Source organism: Chrysemys picta, chromosome 2 (genome assembly GCF_011386835.1).
Source record: "Chrysemys picta bellii isolate R12L10 chromosome 2, ASM1138683v2, whole genome shotgun sequence".
In the NCBI taxonomy this organism is placed as follows: Eukaryota; Metazoa; Chordata; order Testudines; family Emydidae; genus Chrysemys; species Chrysemys picta.
Genome location: NC_088792.1, coordinates 14567709 through 14589223, shown reverse-complemented (window position 1 = coordinate 14589223; position 21515 = coordinate 14567709). Strand labels below are relative to the sequence as shown.

The following is a 21515-nucleotide window of genomic DNA, read 5'->3' as shown; positions in this document are numbered from 1 at the left end:
CAGATTGGGTCCTTAGCTGATCACAATTCAGCATGCATCATTTCTCATCAGAGCTTGGAATGTGTTAAAAATTCATTGTAAATCAACATTTTTTTTTAGCTGGTAGAGAGGAGGAAAGCTAGAGGCAGCTTCAGAGCAGACACACAACAACCTGCGCTCTGGTGCCTGTGGTTTTGCTACAAAAAGAACAATTTGGTGGGCATGCTTCCAGAGCCCTCATCAAGCAGTTCCATCAGGCTTCACTATTACATAAACATGCTGATGGGATTCGGCTAAAGCACAAACATTTATAATCTAGCACTGAGAGAATTCTTACCAATGGTAAATTGTTTGAACAACATCCAGGACTGACTGACGGATATCAACTAAAATCTCTGGAGTTTGGCTAGCTCATTCTCTTTACTGAAGTCTAATAGCATGTTTTCTAGTGATGTAGCCCTTGTACTTTTTTGCTTCCTTTTATTTTCCTAAAGATAATCAAGCAGCATTTTCTCTGCCACTTTTTGTGCATAATAATGCCGCCTTTGCCATCTTTCTTCCTGTGAATGTAGGCTCTGGACCAAATTGCTCTTACGCTGAGGCAACTCCATTCATCTCAATGCGGCCATAGGGGTGTAACTGAAAGCAGAATTTGGTCCAGAGAGAACACTACTTTCTATATCACCTTCCAGCTGAGGAGCTCAGAGCATTGTATACAAACTACTGAATTATGCTGCACAAATATTTGTCAGGTAAATATTGTTCCCATTTAATAGATTAGGAAACTGAGGTGCACAGAAGTTAAGTGACTTACTCAAAGTCACAAAGCAAATCAGAGACAGGACCGGGAATAGCTCTCTTGACTCCCAGTTTTGTACCTCAAGCACAAGATGATCTTTTATCAGTCAAGAGACTGAACAGACCTACAAAAAAAAACAACAAGACCCGAAGACATAATTCTACCCCAAGTTATACTCATGCAATCTTCAACCAAGGGCAGAAGTTGTAAAATTTTCAGTCACCTGTGTGACTTAGGCACCTAAGTCCAATTTTCAAAAGGGATTTAGGAGTCCAAGTCTCACTGAAAGTCAATGGGACTTGGGCACTTTTGAAAATGTTACCCGCTGTTGGGTTTTGTAAAGGTCCCCAGTTCAGTGTTAGCTCCTATGTCTTTTCAGATATGCTCCCCACAGAAGTGTGTATGTGTGTTTTGTGTCATCCATTGCTGGACACTACTTCATTGCACATCGGTGGAAACCAGACTACGGAATAGCATCATGCAAGTACAGTGTGTAACCTAGCCTGATATGGAGCAAAACTACATTCTTGTACCTTACCTTTGGAAGGCAGGGCTGATCCTGAGAGGTGCTGTTTTTGCATGTGTAAATTACCTTAAGGGTCAATTGTGCCCTGATCCTAGGTAACTGCATAGGGGTTAAAGTTGGCAAGCCCCCACAATCCTGTACAGCTGTGTGTGACCTTCTTGGACCTCTGGGCATAGGGGGAATGGACACCAGTTGCTGAATGCCCAATACTCCTCTCGCCCATGAGCCAGCTGTGACGTTGCACTTCATATGCTTTATGGAAGTATGCTTATGAATATGATGTAGCTGGAATATGCTTTATGCAAAAGGTCTCTTGTAAGGTATCATAACAAAGGTTATAAACTACCAAATAGGTTCCTCCCATTTGTATGCATGTATCATTCTTGTATCTGAAGCTAGAAATATGAAGTATAACTCTGAGGCCCCTATTGTAATTATGCAAAGTGTGGGCCATTAATGGTGGTTTAGAATCTTGATGGCTCCCATTGACTAGGACAATTGGTTGTAACTGGTTTATTTACCTGCAAGCCTTCCTGTGTATGTGTGGCCCAACCCAGGAAGAATAGAGACTTGGGGGTCTTACAGTGACATGTGACCATGTCACCTGATAATGAAATGCATCTTAAATCTGGTACTTTTCCATTTAGAAGGAGGGGTGGGGACCCAGAGAGACAAAAGATTCCCGCCTTGTGCCAAAGCTATAAAAGGTGGTGGAGCAGGACAAAGGGGGCAGCCAATCATGAGAAAACCCTGACTGACCACCTGAGATGTCTGCTGGAACTAGCAAGAACTGTACCAGGGGAAAAGATTGGGCCTGACTAGGAAGGAGTCTAGTCTGTGAAAGAAACTTACTGGAACATCTCTGAGGGTGAGATATTACCTGTAATCAGTTTCTTAATGTATTAGGCTTAGACTTGCAGGTTTTTGCTTTATTTTTCTTGGTGACTTACTTTGTTCTGTCTGTTATTACTAGAAACCACTTAAATCCTACTTTTTATACTTAATAAAATCACTTTTGTTTATTAATATATCCAGAGTAAGTGATTAATACCTGGGGGAGCAAACAGCTGGGGATCAAACAGCTGTGCATATCTCTCTACCAGTGTTATAGAGGGCGGACAATTTATGAATGTACCCTGTATAAGCTTTATAAAGAGTAAAATGGATTTATTTGGGGTTTGGATCCCATTGGGAACTGGGTGTCTGGATGCTGGAAAGGTAACTTGCTGAGCTGTTTTTGGTTAAAGTCTGCAGCTTTGGGGGCGTGGCCCAGACACTGAGTCTGTGTTGCAGCAGGCTAGCGTGTCTGACTCAACAAGGCAGGGATGTGGAGTCCCAAGTTGGCCGGGAAAACGGGATCAGAGGTAATTTCAGCACATCAGGTGACAGTCCCAAAGGGATCCCTGTGACCGAGTATGCAGAGTATGCAGAGCCCTGGCACCACCCCACAGGCCAGCTAACAGAGCTGGCTGGATGCAGGCAATAGGAGAGAGAAGAAGCTACATCTTGTCAAGTGAAGAATGAGACCTGGAGAGGAACTGTACCTCTCTGAAGCATAATTTCTTGGTAGCGTTCCTGCTGGGACACAGTGGTGAGCCACACACTGCTGAATACACAGGACTGAATCTATAAAGGCTTCATCCAGGAAGAGCTTATTTCTGAAAAAACTAATGTAACTAGAACCTGTTTGTTAATATCTCCCAATACCATACTTCCCTATACAGGCAGGTGTTCTCTGATACAGAAACAGCATGTTCACAAATCCTGTTGCTCTTCTTCAGTCTTTATTTTTGGCACAATTTCAAAAGTAGCAAAACTTTTTAAAAAGAACCAACCAGTGGAACAGTTTAATATAAAACACGTATGTCCTTCAAAAGCTGGACATCAGAATGGACAGAAAATAATGCAAATATTACAAATAAGTGTTTTGATATTAACAAGCACAGCTATGATTGTTTTAAAGTGAGATAAAAAAATACAATGCAACCAACATCATTTGTGGGTAGTTTTTAAAAAACACATTCCGCTGCACAGGAAGAGGCGGAAAGGGGGAGAAACACTCCATTGCAATTGAATTGCATTTGGAATAAATAAGATTTTATGACTTAAGGAGATGTTGCACTCAGAACAGATTTATGACAAATTCAGAAGTGCATAGGATCTTGGGATTACTTTAGCATACAGCAGCAGTCCCCAACTGTGAGTCGTGCCCCTTTAGGGGGGCATGGAGAAATGTTCAGGTGGTGCAGCAGGGCCCAGGCCAGCCCCCACAAGGGGTTGAGAAGCAGCACCACCCAGCCACGCTCTGCCCCCAGCTCCACTCCAGCTCTGGCCGCAGCCCTGCCCCCAACTGAGGCCCCAGTTTCAACCCCCGACCATGGCCTGGCTCCCCTCCCAGCCATGACCCCATCTGCAGCTCCAGCCCCAGCCTTGGCTCCCAGCCCTCACGAGGGGCACGGACAGATTACATAAGGGACAGCATGACATAAAAAGTTTGGGGACCACTGGCTTACAGTATATTACAGAAGTAACTCTTTAAACCTCCAGACCTTTTGTTTCTGGGATTACGACTTCTAACCCCAATAGAGTTATTTAAGCCTACTTAAGAACTTTTACCTTGATTTTAAAAAGTTGAGTACATGCCCGTGCCATTCACTACCAATATTTTGCACTTATAAAGTACAGCAGCTTTCTTCTGAGACAGAGAGGTGAAGAAACCAAGGCACAGAGAGATTAGGTGACAAAATAATCTTGTCCAAGCTATGAGGTCTTTGATGGTTATTTGGAATGGTAAATTCATCTGGGTACGTTTGGATGAACTAGTAATGATGAAGATGCTGCTGTTTCTTTCCTCGCAAAAACAGCAGCTTCTCTATTCAGCGAGCGGAGATATTCAGCTATCATTTAATCACCTAGTAAATATGAATACAATATAGTATGATTTTATTATTGCATTGCTGTAGCAGCTATAGGCCCAAACCAGAGATCAGGGCCCACCACAGACGGCGCTGTACAAACATGTTGTAAAATTATAGTCTCTGCCAAAGAGTTCACTATCTGTGCTAAACATTTCCTACTTAAAACAGGACACTAGGAGTTAGGGAACGTGGGTTCCAGTCCTTGCTTTGCCAGTGACTCAAGGTGCAATGTTGGATAAGTCAGTTAAACTTTCTGTGCCTGTTTCCCCTCTGTGAACTGGGGACAGTTCTCCCCTGCCAGCCAGCGGGATTAGGAGGTATAAGTGTGTAAGTGTGCCTCACTGTAACCTCCTGGTGGCTAGACCATGAAGAGTTTCATGTTTCTGCTACAGCCTTTGAAGTTAATAGACCTAGTCATTCAACAGACGCTCATGCTTTTAGATCCAAACATATCAGGTTCAATCCCACCGCTGGTGTATTCATGTTTGTAAAAGAGCAAATATTCAGCAAACAAAATCAATCCAATTCCCTACAACGGCTGGGGATCTAGCAGTCCTCAGAACCCCAGGTTATTTATATAACTGACATTTAGAAACTATGCAGGAATCCGAAGATAAGCAGCTGTGCTTCACTTCTGCACCGAGGACAAGAGGACCAGGAGATACATTTATATTCATTTAGATCCGTTACGTTTGGGGGTTTCCCCAGAGTTCTCTCACTAATTCCCACAACATCCTCAGGACAGACCTGTGCAGGGTGATCTCATTAAAGTGGTGGAGACCGTTATGTTAATGGGAGAGATGGCAAAAAGGGTGTTTTGCAGGCCCACCCAAAAGTGTTCCCCAGCACTGAGGCTAGGAGCATTAACACGCTTCAATTAATTGAAGTTCACAACAATAGGGTTGGCTTGTCTATTACAAGAGACCTAGTGGGCAAAAAGAAGTTGGTAAAAAATATAGCCACATCTTATGAGTAGACATTAATGTCCTTTAAAGACACACAGACACTTCTAACAGAAGAACTCAACATAGTTAATATCGCAATGAATAGTCAAGAAACTGATGATCAGCTACTGTTTGAAAACGTACACGAGTAACTCATATTAAGCAGTAAAATCAATAGCAAATCAGTGGCTGAAGGAATGAACCAACATGCAGCAAATACAGATACGTAGGCACAAGAAAACCACATCGCTTTGGAAAGTAAACATTTACCAAAACTCTGTTTGAGACCTTGACAGGTTATTTTAAAAGTGTCACCTTTGGGGGGGAAAAAAACAAAAAAACCCACACACACAAGTTTCCATAAGGGCTGGATCATACAGACCCTCTGAGCCACACGATGCATATAACTACAGCCACAACAGTGCTGCTCCTAACCTCACTCATGCAAGCAACCGGGGATTCTTTTAGATTTAAAGTAGACAGATTAATTAATCACAGTCTCATAATATATTAATTAAAATATACTATGTTCATATTAAAACAACATTATTATTTGTTTTTAAGTAGATCTGATCTATAATGTAAGGCACGTTTTGTCAGACACTTATCCTTTTGGTATTGGGACATTCTAAAGCCAGTGTGTTCTGCGGGGTTCTTAGAAGCCAAATGATTTAGGGGCTGCTCCTAGAAAGTTCTCAGCTCAATTCTCCCATTCAAGTCAATGGAAGCTGAAGGTATTCAGCGCCTTGTGTGTTAAGGGTTCAATCCTGCAATACAAATCCAAGACTGAGCCATCGACGTGAGAATGATCTGTTGTAAACATTATAGGATCTATGATTTCCCAGTGCTGATGTAAGAGCGATCACTTAGTTAAATGGGACATGTGCACAGACGGACAGACATACGTGCTACAAGCAGTACCCTCATTATTTAGTATGAGTTTCTCTATGGCTTTTGCTTTTAACGAAGAACCAATCATTGATCGAGGTCGGAAGGCTGTTTCAGAGGATGTCAGCCATAGGGGAGTTACATGAGTAACAGGTTGGACTATGACCTAAAATGTTTTAAAAGACCAAAATTGAGAAAAAAAAATATTAAACAGAAAATAAACTCACTTCAGTCATTTCTCAAGGGTCAGATATTGCTAAAAATAATGGGAGATCAGTTAATTTCTTTTAGATACTTAACATTGTTTAAGTAAATTTGATGCTCATTAAATACAAAGAGAGTCCTGGAGACTGAAGTCCTCCGTATAGCTAGAGAGCAGGTACAATCTGGGCAGCGGCAATGGAAACTGCCTTTCCAGTGTGCTAGAACCCGGATCTGGAGGGGTTGCCTCTAGGGAACAACAATCCTTGGCCTCTCTACCAACTAGGGTGCCGTATCAATGATTTTCATGGCATTTGTCATTTGTCCACTAGGAACCACACTGAGACCCCCGAACTCATTTCAGACAGGTCAGCAATCAGCCATCAGATTTCACCAGGGATTAAAGAGAGAAACTATTCCCCTGACAATGCCCAGATACCACTAAGGGAGCCATGTAACGGTGTTTAAAACCATATAAAATGTGTGTACAATATCTACGGTTTGTGGTCATTTAAAGTTACCTACCTGGAGAAGTGCATTGTGGCCGCTGTACTGCAATTAACACCCCATTTAATGCAATTAAGCCCCCGTTCAGATAACACCTGTGTGTCTGTGGGAGGCCCCAGGCACAATATTGCAAGGATCAAAGTTCTGGCATGTGGAAAGGCTGTATAAACGACACCTGGACGTTAGAGTTTCTTTTTTTCCTGAAGGCACAGCTGTGCTGGATCAAAAGGCACCTGGCTCATGTAGCTTTGCCTCATGGAAGCAAGAGGGATTTTGCCAGTCTTATCCAGAACCATTTTTTGGTGCAGGGATTAGTGTAGTCACAGACCGTAATGAACCTCAAGATGCTTGGAAACTCGTTCTTCATGGATTTGCACTTGACTGGAATCAGCCGTTTGTGGCGAGCACCTGAAAGACAGTCCACACAGACAAGTGGGTAAAGAAAGTTGCATCGTACCCCTAAATCCATTCTTTCCACCCCCCATAGAGTGAAAGCAGCAGCACACACACACACAGGTCCATATAGCTAGGCCTGATCCTGATCTCAGTTACAGCAGTGTAACTCAATAGGCCCTGCTCCAGGACAGCAAGTTCCAGAGACGAAGACCCTTTCCCTCAGCCAAACACGTACAGGAACATGCATCTCAAATCTCCCCGAACAAGTTACACTTACAACATACACAAGTCAAACCTTGAAGGGCTTTATAAGTCAGTACCATGAACTGCACCAAAAAACCCAACTGGCAACTAGTGCAGTGTCTGGGGCATGGGTGTGCTGCGTTCCATGCGAGACGCACAACATTCTGCACCAGCTGACGTTTGAGAAGTACAGGGATAGCCCCGACTGAGCAGACTAGATTAATCCAATCTGCCAGTGATGAAGGCACGGAGAACTGCGGTGAAGTCCAACTCTGAAAGAATGTAGAATGTAGGGGTAGAAGCGAGAGGATTTGAGGGGCCATCAAGTCCAACCCCCTTCACTTCAGCAGGGCCAAGTAAACCTAGACCATCCCTGACCGGTGTTTGTCTAACCTGTTCTTAAAAACCTCCAAGGATGGGTATTCCACAACCTCCTTTGGAAGCCTGGTTGAGAGCTTGACTGCCTTTATAGTTAGACAGTTTTTCCTAAGAGCTAACCTAAATCTCCCTTGCTGTAGATTAAGCCCATTACTTCTTGTCCTTCCTTCAGTGGACATGGAGAACAATTGATCCCTGTCCTTTTTATAAGACCCCTTAACATATTTGAAGACTGTCATCAGGCCCCCCTCATTCATCTTTTCTCAAGACTAAACATGCCCAGTGTTTTAACCTTTCCTCCTAGGTCAGGTTTTCTAAACCTTTTGTCATTTTTGTTGCTCCCCTTCCACATTGTCCACACCTTTCTTAAAGTGTGGTGCCCAGAACTGGACCCAGTACTCCAGCTGAGGCCTCACCAGTGCCAAACAGAGCGAGACAATTACCTCCTGTGTCTCACACACGACACTTCTGTTAATAAACTCGAGAATGGTATTAGCCTTTTTCACAACAGTATCACATTGACTTATATTCAATATGATCCACTATAACCCCCAGACCCTTTTCTGTAGTATGACCCCCCTAGCCAGTTATTCCCCATTTGGTAGCGTCACATCTGGTTTTTCCTTCTTAAGTAAAGTACTTTGCACTTGTCTTTACTGAATTTCATCTTGTTGATTTCAGACCAACTCTCCAATTAGTCAAGATCATTTTGAATTCTAGTCCTGTCCTCCGTTGTGCTTGCAACCCCTCCCAACTTGGCGTTATCCACAAATTTGATAAGCGTGCTCCATTTCATTATTCAACATGCCACAACCTCCTGGCCATATGCCACTGGAAGGATTCACTCTTGGCAATCTGTGCTGTAGGAATATCCAGATGCAGCTGCGGATCTAAAAAGATACTTGAGTAACCAAAAAACAATGGGTAGATTGATCCTAAACCACTTCTTCCAGATCGTCAGGCCTTCCTAGGTTACTACCATTTCCTTTTCTATGAGCATACTTCCCTCAGAACTGTAGGTTGCAGCACCCACTGGTAATTAAAGGGCAGCAAGCAATCACTCTACCAGTGTCTGCATAGGATCAGACTCCCACCCTTCTGATTGCCCCTCAAGGAAGCAGTAATCGCTCTCAAGAATGACATCCTTTGGTCTGAGTGAAATCCCTTTATTTTCCTTTAGTGGAGGGCACTGAACACTGGGCCAGCACTAGCCATGGAGAAGGTTTTCCACACAAAAAAACGATGTGCTAAGTTGATACGGCACTGGGCTAGGATTCAGGAGATCTAGGTTCTATTCCTGGCTCTGCCATTGGCAAATCATTTTACTCTTCTGCAGCCCTTCCCACCCCTCGTCTGTTCCAGCTATTCTTGGCAGGGACTGTCTCCTTTTCAGGGCCTGTCCACACTGTGAGTTAGTGTGCAGCAAGCCAGGATGTGAATCTACAGCACACTAGTTTGCTACGCACTGACTCGGCAGATGGACCCTGCCGCTGTGTACTAAAAGATCCATAGTGCACTTTGATGTAGCGCTGTTTGAAATGGGAGAACATCAAAGCTCCCTACGGATCCTTTAGTGTGTGGTAGCTGGGTTCACCTGGCAAGTTAATGCACAGCAAGCTAGCGTAGATTCAACAGCTGTGTGGCCAAGCCGTTACTATGCATTTGTACGGTGCCTTGCTCAATGGGCACCAGTCTCAGCTGGGGCCTTTAGATGCTACTGAAATACAAATAGTTAAGAACATTGACTATACATTGTCGTGGGAAAATGTACCCTTAATGGGCCATCTGCATTCTCTTACCTGGGGAAAGGCTAAGAGCAAATTTGGTCTGGAAATCACATTCATTGCTGTCTAGGTAATCATCTGAAATAACAACCACCATCTTCCTACACCTGGAATTAAACCGAGAGTGGGGAAAAAATGGTTATTAACTAAATGAAAGAGAGATGCTTTTCATGCTTGCTGGAAATATATATATTTTATAGGACTGTTCTGCTGAAAACATGCAACCAGCAACAGTGTTCCAGCTCTAATGTCAATAAAATCTGAAGTGTTTGATACTTTACTTACAGCTGTATATGTATTACACACAAAAAGCTTATGTAAAAGGAACATTATTGAGGTTGCAAAGTCAAGTACTCAGAAGTTAGGAATGCTAGAATTAAGGTCACCTGTGCATCCTTAATTCAGCCCCCTTGTACGAATGCATTATGATGCAGTCTTTACAATATGATCTCATACTATGCTATCAGGTGGGTATCACTGATATTAATGTATATTTTTAAAGAAGTATTACAATGATTTGGAACCATCAAGTTGTGCAATAGCTAACAATAAGCTACAGAACCACAAGACCTCATTACTGTTAGCTTCATCCTTCTTCTATTCGTTACTCACATTCATCTGATATGTCTTGTCTTACATTACATGGTAAGTTCTTCAGAGCAGACATCATCTGCCTGTGTATTTGTACAGTGCCTTGCACAATAGACCCCTGATCCTGGCTGGAGCCTAGAGATGCTACCATAAAAACCCCCTCTGTCTGAAAGGATCCTTCAGAAATCCAGACAAGTAGCTATTAGGACAGCTAAGAAGTGGTTTATTTTTTAATTGAGCATGTATAAGTTCCCCTGTGCACCACCAGTGTCTTGGGCAGAAGACAGATCTCTCTTATGAATTCCTTGGCTGCCCCAAAGTGCTTGCACTCTCCACAAGTTAGCTGCCCAGAGAGATAACTGACACCATAATGTTCCATTGGGTGGAAAAATCAACTGGATAAAGAAAAAACTACTAGTGCTGGTGCATTCTCCCACACACAGAGGCACTGACACTCTCTCCAGACAGATCTCCTCCCATCTGGGCATAAGGAGGGAGGTGGGGGAGTTAACCCTCTGTGGTACAACTCCCCCTTGACCTCTATGAAAAGGGCTCTAAGGAGTCCTGGGGTGAGGGTCAGAGTGACTCTCCACAGCACTGTCTCTTGAAAACCTACTGGATTTCTGTGTGGAAATCTGGCTGGGTGGGAACTGATGCAGCTGGGAGCTGTTTTATCTCCTTCTGGGCTCCCTTCACAGCTATCTTTGAGCAACCACAGGGTATCCAAACAGCAGAAGCGAGTGCAGAGACTAGTGGTGCCATAAGGAGGGGTCTTCCTTGTGGGTCCTTTGAGCCACAGGTTTGGGACGCCTCACCCCTTCCTTCTTGAGGAGATGGCAAATAGGAAACTCCAAAAATACTTCATTGTGGAGTTTCCCTGCCTCTCTATCCCATCCTGCGTGCTCTCCAACAGGAGAGGGGAAATCTGGTCCCAAGGAAACAATTCTCCTTTGGCTTCCCCAAAGTCTTACATTGGAAAAATCTAACAAATACTTTCCTTAAAGCCAGTTTCCCCGCCCCCCCCCCCCAGTTTCGTTTACTCACCGTCTCTCTATAAGCTCGCTAGTGATGGACCACACACACGATCCTGGCAGGACATCCCGATCAAATACACACAGCTTCAGCTTGAACTCCGTTTGCTCCAGCTCTCTGATCATCTCTTGGACAAAGTGAATGTCTTTTTGACAGTAACAGATGAAGGCATCAAACAGCTCTGGTGTGTTCCCTGGAACCATTCAGAATTATATGCAGACGATATTAAATTAACTGAATTCAACCACTGCATGCTTTTCAGGTATTGGAGCCTTTGATTCATAACTTCACATAACCCACATTAACACAGTATGGCTCTCTGTCCCCCTCTAGTGGCTAATACTCATATAGAGATTTATGACTCAGTCGGCTACAGCTTTTGGGCTAATGAATCTGGTTGTTTGGTTTGGTCTCCTGCTTCTAAATCTAAGTTTCAGTCCCTGCAGACAGTTCACCTAGGAGCATCACTACACTCATTATTTACAAGAGTATCAGGCAGCCCCTCAGATTTGGGAAACACAAACATGCCACAAAGAGAGTTATATGAGAAATAAATCTAGTGGGTAGAAGACTGGCCAATATTTTCAAACTTGGGTATCTGAAGTTAGACACTTGAATAAGTGACCTAACTGAGTTGGCCACCTACAGCTCTCACTGAGGCCTTTATTTATTTATTTGGTAAATAAAATAAATAAATAAATTAATGGAGATATCCTATCTCCTAGAACTGGAAGGGACCTTGAAAGGTCATTGAGTCCAGCCCCCTGCCTTCACTAGCAGGACCAAGTACTGATTTGTGCCCCAGATCCCTAAGTGGCCCCCTCAAGGATTGAACTCACAATCCTGGGTTTAGTAGGCTAATGCTCAAACCACTGAGCTATCCCTCCTCCCACCACAGATTCAGGTGCCTTATTTTAAGGCTAGATTTTTTCACAACTGGGTGTCCAACTTCAACTGGCTCGATTCCCCACCGTGTTGCTCCAGTTTTACACCAGCATGACAACACTGATTTCAGCAGAGTTGCGCCAGAATAAAACTGCATTAATGTAGTGAAGGATCAGGCCCTAAAAGTGGGGTAGGGAAAATATTAGCATTCTATGCCCAGATACTAAAATCAGATCCACACAGGCAGAAGCTTTTACCTGTGGAAAGCCCCACAGGATTCAAAATGTGTGGCTCTGTCTCCAGGTTCGGGACCTATTGGTAAACTGGTAAATTGGTATACTGAGCTCCATGATCCCACTCACCTAAAAAGATCTCCTTCCAAATGAATGAAAATTTAGATCCATGCAATGAACTCTGACAAGACGAAAGCTTTTTATAGAAAGTGGTGCTGGCACAATATCATGCAGCACAGAGTTCCACATGCTTTATTGCACTACCACTCTCTATCCTCATTTACATTTGCCCTACTGCCCCTCCTCCCTCCCTGAGTATTTCAATCCTATCTCCCTGCTTGGTCAAGATGTCATGTATATGCATAGGTTGAGGGAAGGACACAGATAGGAAGGGAGGTGAATGGATCTCAGTACTTCTCACAGGGGTCTACTACATAGAAGGCAAGCCCTAGCACAGTGTATCTATTATTAAATCAATAGATCTATGGCTATTTACCATAAGGATCATCTCTGGTAGTGATGCCGGACATCTCTAATGTCTTCCGAACACTGCTGTCTACTGCTGGCACCTGAAGAGGTGGCTCTTTCCTCTGTAGGTACTTCTTACAGTCCTCTTCTGCAAGAGACACAAAAGGCTCATTTGATGCTGATCATGCTGGTGAGGTTCAATAAAGAGGGGAACTTGCTTAGAGGTAACTAAACAAAATACAAAAGGCACCCCAGTCCTTCAGCAACATTCTGACTTGAAAGTTAAAGGGACTTACAACGTTAAGGTGAATTAATTTCAGAGTATTAGTTGTGTGTAGTATGCCCTGAGAGACTGGACAAAAGGTGTTATTTAGGTGTTGTTATTCTTATTGAACAGCACATACAATGTATGCAAATATCACCAGTGCAGTGACTCCATAGGTTTTAACATCTCCATGTTCTCCTTTCATTGTTGCCCATTTTGAGTCCCTAACCAATACTTAACGAACCACCATCAGCTAGTTTGGGGCCAAAATCTAGGAGCTGAGAGGCTTGGGGGTTTTGTTTTAAGTCTTCATAAAAATCTAATAATAATAAATGTAATGAACTGACTAGCACAAGGGTTCTCAAACTGGGAGTCGGGACCCCTCAGGGGGTCGCGAGGTTATTACATGGGGGGGGGGGGTTGTCACAACCTGCCAGCCTCCATCCCAAACCCCGTTTTACATCCAGCATTTATAAGTATTAAATATATTTAAAAAGTGTTTTTAATTTATAGGGGGGGGTCACACTCAGAGGCTTTCTATTTGAAAGGGGTCACCAGTACAACAGTTTGTGAACCACTGGACTAGCACATGTGTATACCACTAGCTAAGAATCATAGGGTTAGAAGGGACTGCAAAGGTTATCTAGCCTAACCCTCTGACAAGATGCAGGATTTGTCTAAACCAGAGGTTCTCAAACTCTGGTCTGTGGACTCCCAGTGGTCCACAAGCTCCATTCAGGTGGTCCTCGGATAGTTCCGCCTGGGCGCCTGCACACAAGAGAATGAAGGGCCACCAACCTAATTAGTGGAGCCGTGCAGGTGTGGCTCCTCTAATTAGGTGCCTGGACCCTGGAGAAGACGCACATGTAAGGTGAGGTGGTGGCCTTGAGGGGAATAGGGGGTAGGTGGGAAGGGGCAGTGGGGTGAGAAGAGGAGGTGGGGGGAATTTGGGACTTGCAGGGCTGCGGCAGCCAGAGAAAGAGGCATCTTTCCACAGCTCCAGGGCTGCGGCTGCCGGCCCTCCTTCCCAGCCCCAGTTCTGTGGCTGCTGTGGTGGGGGAGAGACACCCCCCTCCTTCCCAGCCCCAGCTCGGGGGCTACTGCAGTGGGGGAGAGAGGGAAAGACCCCCTTCCTTCCCAGCCCCAGCTCGGGGGCTGCCATGGCAGGGGAGAGAGGGCACATCCGTTGCATTCGAAAGGTAAGACAACTGATATTAAAATATATGAGTTGTGTGCTTTTATGTGTAGAACAAAAAAAACTTTATTATTATTTTATATATATATCGCTTTTATCCAAAACACTTTACAATAGTTAGTAGTTAGCTAATGGTACAAACAACATTTGGAAAGCTCATTAAGTGGTCCGCCGAGACCCTCAGCAATTTTCAAGTGATCCGCAAAAAAAAAAAAGTTGGAGAACCACTGGTCTAAAGCATCCTTCTTTAAGATGGAATCAGAATTGATGATCAGTTGCAGAATCAGATGTTCAGATACTACAGTGAGGAAGGCCATATAAGAATCTAGATCGGGGTAGGCAACCTATGGCACGCAGGCTGATTTTCAGTGGCACTCACACTACCCGGGTCCTGGCCACTGGTCCGGGGGGCTCTGCATTTTAATTTAATTTTAAATGAAGCTTCTTAAACATTTTTAAAACCTTATTTACTTTACATACAACAATAGTTTAGTTATATATTATAGACTTATAGAAAGAGACCTTCTAAAAATGTTAAAATGTATGACTGGCACGTGAAACCTTAAATTAGAGTGAATAAATGAAGACTCGGCACAGCACTTCTGAAAGGTTGCCGACCCCTGAGATAAACCCACTGCAGAATAGGGCTGATTACACTAACTGCCAGTGGAGAATCTCCCTTAGCTCAAGTTGTGGTAGTATGTTTTTCTAGAGCAGGAAGATCTGGACTCTGATCCACTACTGCTATGAAGTTCCCATGAAATCCTGTGTGGATATAGGTTTGTTACAAGTAGAAATATGTTCATTCACTTTATTTTTTAAACAATCTAAATGGAAATAGTAACTGTTTGTTTTTTAAAATTCCCCTGTAGTGTATACAACCAACCCATTGCAGCATTGTACTAGTGCATGAGACCCAGTGAGTAAAAGCAGATCTGAAACTATTCGAAAAAAACCAACACCCCTAAAACTGACTAGTGTTTTTTCCACTTCCCAAGTGGAAGTGCAAAATGCAAACAAAAAGCACAAATGGAGAAAAGCAAATTGATTTGAAATATTGTTGTGTGTTATTTTTTAAATGTATAATTTTTAATCAGACATCATGCAACCCTTTCACTGGAGGGTTACAAAAAAACCTCGGGCTCTTAGCTATGCTGGTGTGTTATACAGGCTGGTCTTTGTGATGAGAACAATTGCCGAGGGACTGGAAATAGCAGGAAAGGGAATCTACTGGAAGTAATGACATATTTTAAAATAATAGCTGGGTAAAGAAAAACAACAAAAGAGACCAAGAGTAAAAATCAGAGCTATTCAGAGAGCTTAGAGGGAAAGTACCAGGGACTGGATGAAAACAAGTCCTTTGGGTGCATGAGATGGCAAACAAACATTGTAAAAAATAGGTTATTTCCCCCCACATTATATAAATGGAATCTACAGTGAGAGGCCTGATCTGAATTTCTCTAGACTGTTTTCCAGTTCCTTATCAGAATTTAATTCAAGGCTCTGACACCATGTTCATGAAAACAAGTGCTCTCTCCTGATTAGTCTATTCTGGGCCATACACACTTATTGAGCACTTCAGATGATTCCATTAATGATGCAAACATACGCTAATCCTTTTGCCCATCCATCTCCAAGAGTGAAAGCTTCCGACTGAGGCAAAACTTTCAGAATGACACACCAACCGTGATAAAACCCACATAGCTTTGTTACAAATACAAAATTGAGGCCAATTTCACTGAAATTGCGATGAGGTTTTTCCAGTCAACCTGAGCTGATGAATGGTTTCCAGTAGTTTTGCATGGGTCAGTCTCCATACTAGGAAATATTGAAAGAGTTTTGCTTTGAGTCATGTGCTAATTAGGGCACAAAGTCAAAGTGACCATCAAGGGGTCTGAAACAATAAGAACAAAACCAACTCGATGAGGCTGCCCGAAGCCTGCAAACTGAAACGGCTGAGTTCCATGCAGTTGTATAAACCCCATACAGTCTATGCAGATAACCTCAATATAAGGCATATGACATTGCTTGGATCTTGAAATGAATTATGGCTTGCATAAGGGAAGCTGAAGGAGTGCAGCAAAAAGTATAAACAAATAAGCCCTACGAGGAAAGGGTAGATGAACCGGGCATGTTCCGGGTAGGGAAAAAAAGACAACTGAGGGAGATTAATTATTAAGCAGACAAGTACCAGTTTTTGTCACTAGTCAGCAAGAAAGCAACAAAAAGCAATGGGCTTTTGCAGGGAAGATTTGGGACAAACACACCAAGGTAAATAGCTTTGCAACCCTAAGGACAATCAGGCAATGGAAAAAGCTGCTAAGGGAGGCAGAATCGCCATTGCTGGAAAGAGAACTATTAAGGCTAGACTAGACACCACCTCTTTAGGAATGATGATACGTATTGTTGCTGTAATGGATTGGGATGGAACAGTGGACCCACGACTGCATGGAAAGAGGGGTTGGTTCTGAAGTGCATGCCACAGACCAAATGCAGTCTTTGGAATTCTATGCTATGGATTGGGCCCTTCAGTTCTGGTTTTTATTTGATTTATTTTCCCCCAGGAATTTATAGGTGTTTATTACCACAACAAAAACAGGTGAAAATTGGTGCAAAAAAACTATTAATAATTTTTATGGGTAAATATCGGGGTTTATTTTGGTGGACAGAAGGACAGAGGAAAAACGTATTCAGTAGATTAATGCTCTGATGAATGGTTTGCTGCAGAGCTAAAACAGAACTCAAAACACAATGCCACTTCTGAGTTTAAGAAAACAATGCATATCTACGTCCCAAATAAAACTTTTTATTTGAACAAACAGTTTGCTCTTGTAGACTTAGAACTCTTAGCCTATAAATATTTACATTTAATAACTGGGCCGCACCATTTGCAGCGCATACACTCAACTTCATCCTTTTCTCCTGTTTTTTTTTTTTTTTTTTTACTTTTGAATACTTCCTTGTGCTCTGAAATGTATTCTGAGACAGATTTTCCTTTTCTTCCCATTTTCGTGTGTCAAATCTTTAAACCATTATCTGCTAACAGCATGAAATGTGTCTGTGGTGGGCGTGAGATTCATCAGTACATTCAGATGCGCGCACACTTCAGAGCTTGCGTGCGTGCGTGCCTGCTGGTTTATTATCTGTCTTTTCAAGACTAATACATAGCCTTAGTTCAACGGGCAGCTTTGCATATACACACAGACCGCGTGATCGTAATACATATATATCATGCAATGTATTGTATTTTCCTAATAAAACACGCTTTTTAAATATATTTGAATGATGCAAAAGTAGGGTGAAAATCGGGAAAAAAATGACTAATACTTTTTGTAAAACCCGTGATTTTTCGGAAAAATCGGTTTAAACTGAAAACAAAGGGACTTAGCTATCGATCAATTATGTGCTGTAACAGGAAAGGTGCCTCCCAAAGAGTTTTAAGCCCCAACGTATAAAACAACCAGGCCAGTCAGATCAAGAAGCAGCACCGTTTAAAGCCCAAATTTCAGTACCAACTATATGGGTGGCTGCAATCCTCCATTTTTTAAATGCATGTTAGGGACCTGATCCTGAGGGCAATCATCTCCCACTGACTTTCATGAGAGTTTAAGGTGTTCCGTAAGTAGCACAGGATCAGACCCAAGCTGTAGTCTACAGGCGAACTTCTCAATGTGACTCTCAGCTAGGAGCCTCCTCAACTTTCAGGTCCCTCCCAGTTAAAACCATTTGGTTCTATATTCCCTTTTGAAAGGGATTCAGACTCGGTGCCTCTTCCTGAACAAAACTGTAGGTGTTAATGTGGCAAGAAGAACTGAAAAGTCAGCTCCTGAATTAAGAGCATCAGTGCCAGAATGCAGAGCATCTGAAGTGCAGCTAGCTTCATTTGGGTTGTAAGTTCAAACCTTCCCACCCAGCCAGAAGTCTCTGCGGCTTGTTATGGACCTCAAATGAAAGGGGAAAAAATAGACTGAGGCTCATGAGGCATAACACTGATAACAGGTCCCTTAAAAAAAAAAGAGCAGCAGAGGGTCCTCAAAATACATGTGTAAGTAGGAGGGACCCAGTGGGACTCTCTACCCGTGAGAATCTCTACACTAGATCACGGGTTTACCTATTGGGTGTTTTGCAAGATGCAGTGGTGAAGTTCTCCATCTTGATTTCTCATCAGCAAGTAACAGGAAGTGAGATCTCTCACTTCCCCACCAGAAACCGAGCAAAGGCACAGCTTGTAGACACTCAGGGTCAAGCATTACTTGTGAGTCAAGTGACCTCAGAAATATTTAGGTGATAAAACTTCATTTCCAGGTAGTGCCATTTGGGTTCCCATAAAGCGTGGTTCTATCTTAAAGAATGCTTTGTAAACATGGCTCTGTGGGGTTCCATATTTATTATTTCTCACTGGCTCCTGAAGTCTGCTCAGTTTTAAAATAATTCCCGCCCCACACAACTGCCAGGTCCACAAATTCAGGCTGGGCTCTGACAGTCAAGCTGGGCTCCATCCCATGGATCATCACCAGAAACAAAGGTTCTGCTAGCCAAATCAGACCCTCAGTCCAACCCCATTACCTTCAGGTCATGCCCTCCATGATACCTGGGCAAACCATCTCATGGCTAATGTTGCCAAAGGCATCGTTTGACCTGCAGGATTTATATCACTGGAGATCACATGCAAGACAGAAAGGATGCAGGGTGAATTTGCAGGGCTGGTAACTAACAAAAATATGAGGCTCTCTCTTTCCCATTGAAAACTGAGCAAGTTTGCTATGAAAAAACAATCAGAGAAGCACAATGAATATGTAACTGTGCAATATAAGTTTTCAGAGTAGAACAGCAACAAGCAAAACAGAAAGCACACCACTCAAACTATGGTTAGGCCCCAAAAATTATTTTCCTAGAGAAAGCTGTATCTTATGCAGTATCCCTGTATTAGTTATAATTCTCTACAGATGCCACATAGGCTTTAGCTTTCCCAAACAAAGCTAAATTTCAGGACCTAAACAAGCTGACAGTGACTCTTAAACCTATCAGTCTAGATCAGGCTTTGAAATTAACTAGCGAATCTCAAAATGATGACAAGGCTATAAAGAAAGTCAGCCACCAAGAACTGCGAAACTAAACCCACCTCAGATTAGCAGTTCACACTCAAAACCTAGCCATGGTTACATCAGAGTTTTAACACTGACTAATGTTGAATTTCAGGGGGGAAACCAAACCAAAACTCGCAGAACTTTCTTTTTCCAGTTGTCTCTGCAGATTGAACAGATCCTGTCCCAGCCCCAAGAGAAACTAAACTATTCATTCGTTCTTGGGGGGGAAGAATGCATTAGAATTGCTTCCAGGGTGCTTTTGTTTCTGTACAGCCCATGAAGCAGGTATCCTATAATGTAACCAGAACCTATTTAGACTGTCATCTAGCGATCAGTCTGAACTGTGCCCCATCAAAGCGTGCAACCTCTGCCCCCCAAGAGGGCTGTGCCAAAGGCCATTCTCCTCTTTTACAAGCAGGCTGACCAGATGTCCCAATTTTATAGGGACAGTCCTGATTTGGGGGTCTTTTTCTTATTTAGGTTCCTATCACCCCCACCTCCTATCCCGATTTTTCACATTTGCTGTCTGGTGACCCTAGTTACAAGCCACCCAAGCTCCTGCAGCGACCCGCCAGGCCCGGGGAGGAGTCCAGCGCCAGGGCCCCAGAGCAGCTGTCAAACAGGGGGCCATGCCCGAGTCTGCCCCGCGCCTAGGGGAGGGGAGGAGGCAGAGCCGGACCCACGAGGGGCTGCCGGCGCCCCCTGGCCAGGCAGCGGCTGGAGGGCTGGCGCTGGGCTCGGCTAGGGGGCAGCACGGGCGGGGGGGAAGGGGGCAATAAGGGGGCGCAGGGGACGGGGAGGAGCAGGGCGGAGACGGACACAGCAGGAAGCGCCGGGGCCTAGGGAGCGGGGCCCGGCCACAGCGCCCGGCTCTCACCGATGCGGCCGCCCAGGTCGGCCAGGATGTCGTGGCGGCCCAGGGCCCGCAGCAGCGCCAGCAGGCGGCCCACGGTGGCGCCGCCGGGGGCAGCGGCCCTGCCAGTCCTCCAGCAGGCGGCCGGCGGGGTCGGGCTGCGCCTCCAGGTGCTTGATCTCCAGGTACTCGTAGCCCAGCTCCTCGGCCAGCGCCGTCCAGTCGGCGGCCACCGGGGCGCGCGGGGTTGAGGTAGAGCCCGAGCCGCCGCCGCACCGAGAAGTTCAGCGCCACCAGCGGCACCGCCTCCAGGTCGGGGGGGCGCCGGGGAGCCGGGCCCGGGGGAGCCGGAGCCGATCGTGGCCGTGTCCATGGTTCGTGATCCGCCGCCTGCCGCTTTCGCAACTTCCAGCTCCCGCCCCGGATCCCCGCGGGTTTCGCTTCCCACCCCCGCCCCCGGCTGCACCGCGCTGCCGGCCGGCACGGCAGAGCCGCCCCTGCGGGCGAGAAGGGCCGGACAGGAGCCCCGCGCCCGGAGCGACAGACACGGCCCGGGACAGACGGGGCCCCCGACAGCTACCCCCGCACACACACGCCCGGGGACAGACAGGACCCCATAGCACCCAGCCACCCCCACAGTCCCGGGGACAGACATACTGGACCCCTGACAGCCAGTCACCTCCACAGTCCCGGGGACAGACAGGACCCCATAGCACCCAGCCACCCCCGCCGTCCCGGGAACAGATGTGACCCCCAGCAGCCAGCCACCCCCCACAGCCCGGGGACAGACAGGACCCCATAGCACCCAGCCACCCCCACAGTCCCGGGAACAGACAGACGTGACACCCAGCAGCCAGCCACCCCCATAGTCCTGGGGACAGACAGGACCCCATAGCACACAGCCACCCCCACCATCCCGGGAACAGACAGAGCCCCCCAACAGCCAGCCACCCCCACAGTCCCGGGGACAGACATACCGGACCCCCGACAGCCAGTCACCTCCACAGTCCCCGGGGACAGACATACCGGACCCCCGACAGCCAGTCACCTCCACAGTCCCAGGGACAGACAGGACCCCATAGCAGCCAGCCACCCCCATAGCCCCTGGGGACAGACAGACAGAATCCCCTGGGAGCCAGCCATCCCCACAGCCACAGGAACAGGCCCGTCCCCTTCAAGAGGGAACCGACAGGATGCCCTGGCAGCCAGTCAGTCCCCCACACACCTTCCTGGGAGCAAACAGACAGACACCTATTTCTCAGTGTGGGAGGGGGTCAGGGCCCCCCTTCCCTGGAGAGGGCATTCTTCTAACTTCTTTCCTTTCCCCACAAAACTTGACAGGG

General features: G+C 45.2%; 1 protein-coding gene across 1 annotated transcript; it reads right to left on the bottom strand.

Annotated features, from left to right (window-relative positions):
- Positions 1–3066: 3066 nt before the first annotated feature.
- MYD88 (MYD88 innate immune signal transduction adaptor) lies at positions 3067–20560 on the bottom strand. The gene is given in 8 exon segments (XM_005297139.4): positions 3067–7170; positions 9579–9670; positions 11199–11379; positions 12801–12920; positions 20197–20284; positions 20286–20417; positions 20419–20493; positions 20495–20560. Coding segments are annotated over 8 exon segments (894 nt in total). The 5' UTR covers positions 20546–20560; the 3' UTR covers positions 3067–7015.
- Between the last annotated feature and the right edge of the window lie 955 nt (positions 20561–21515).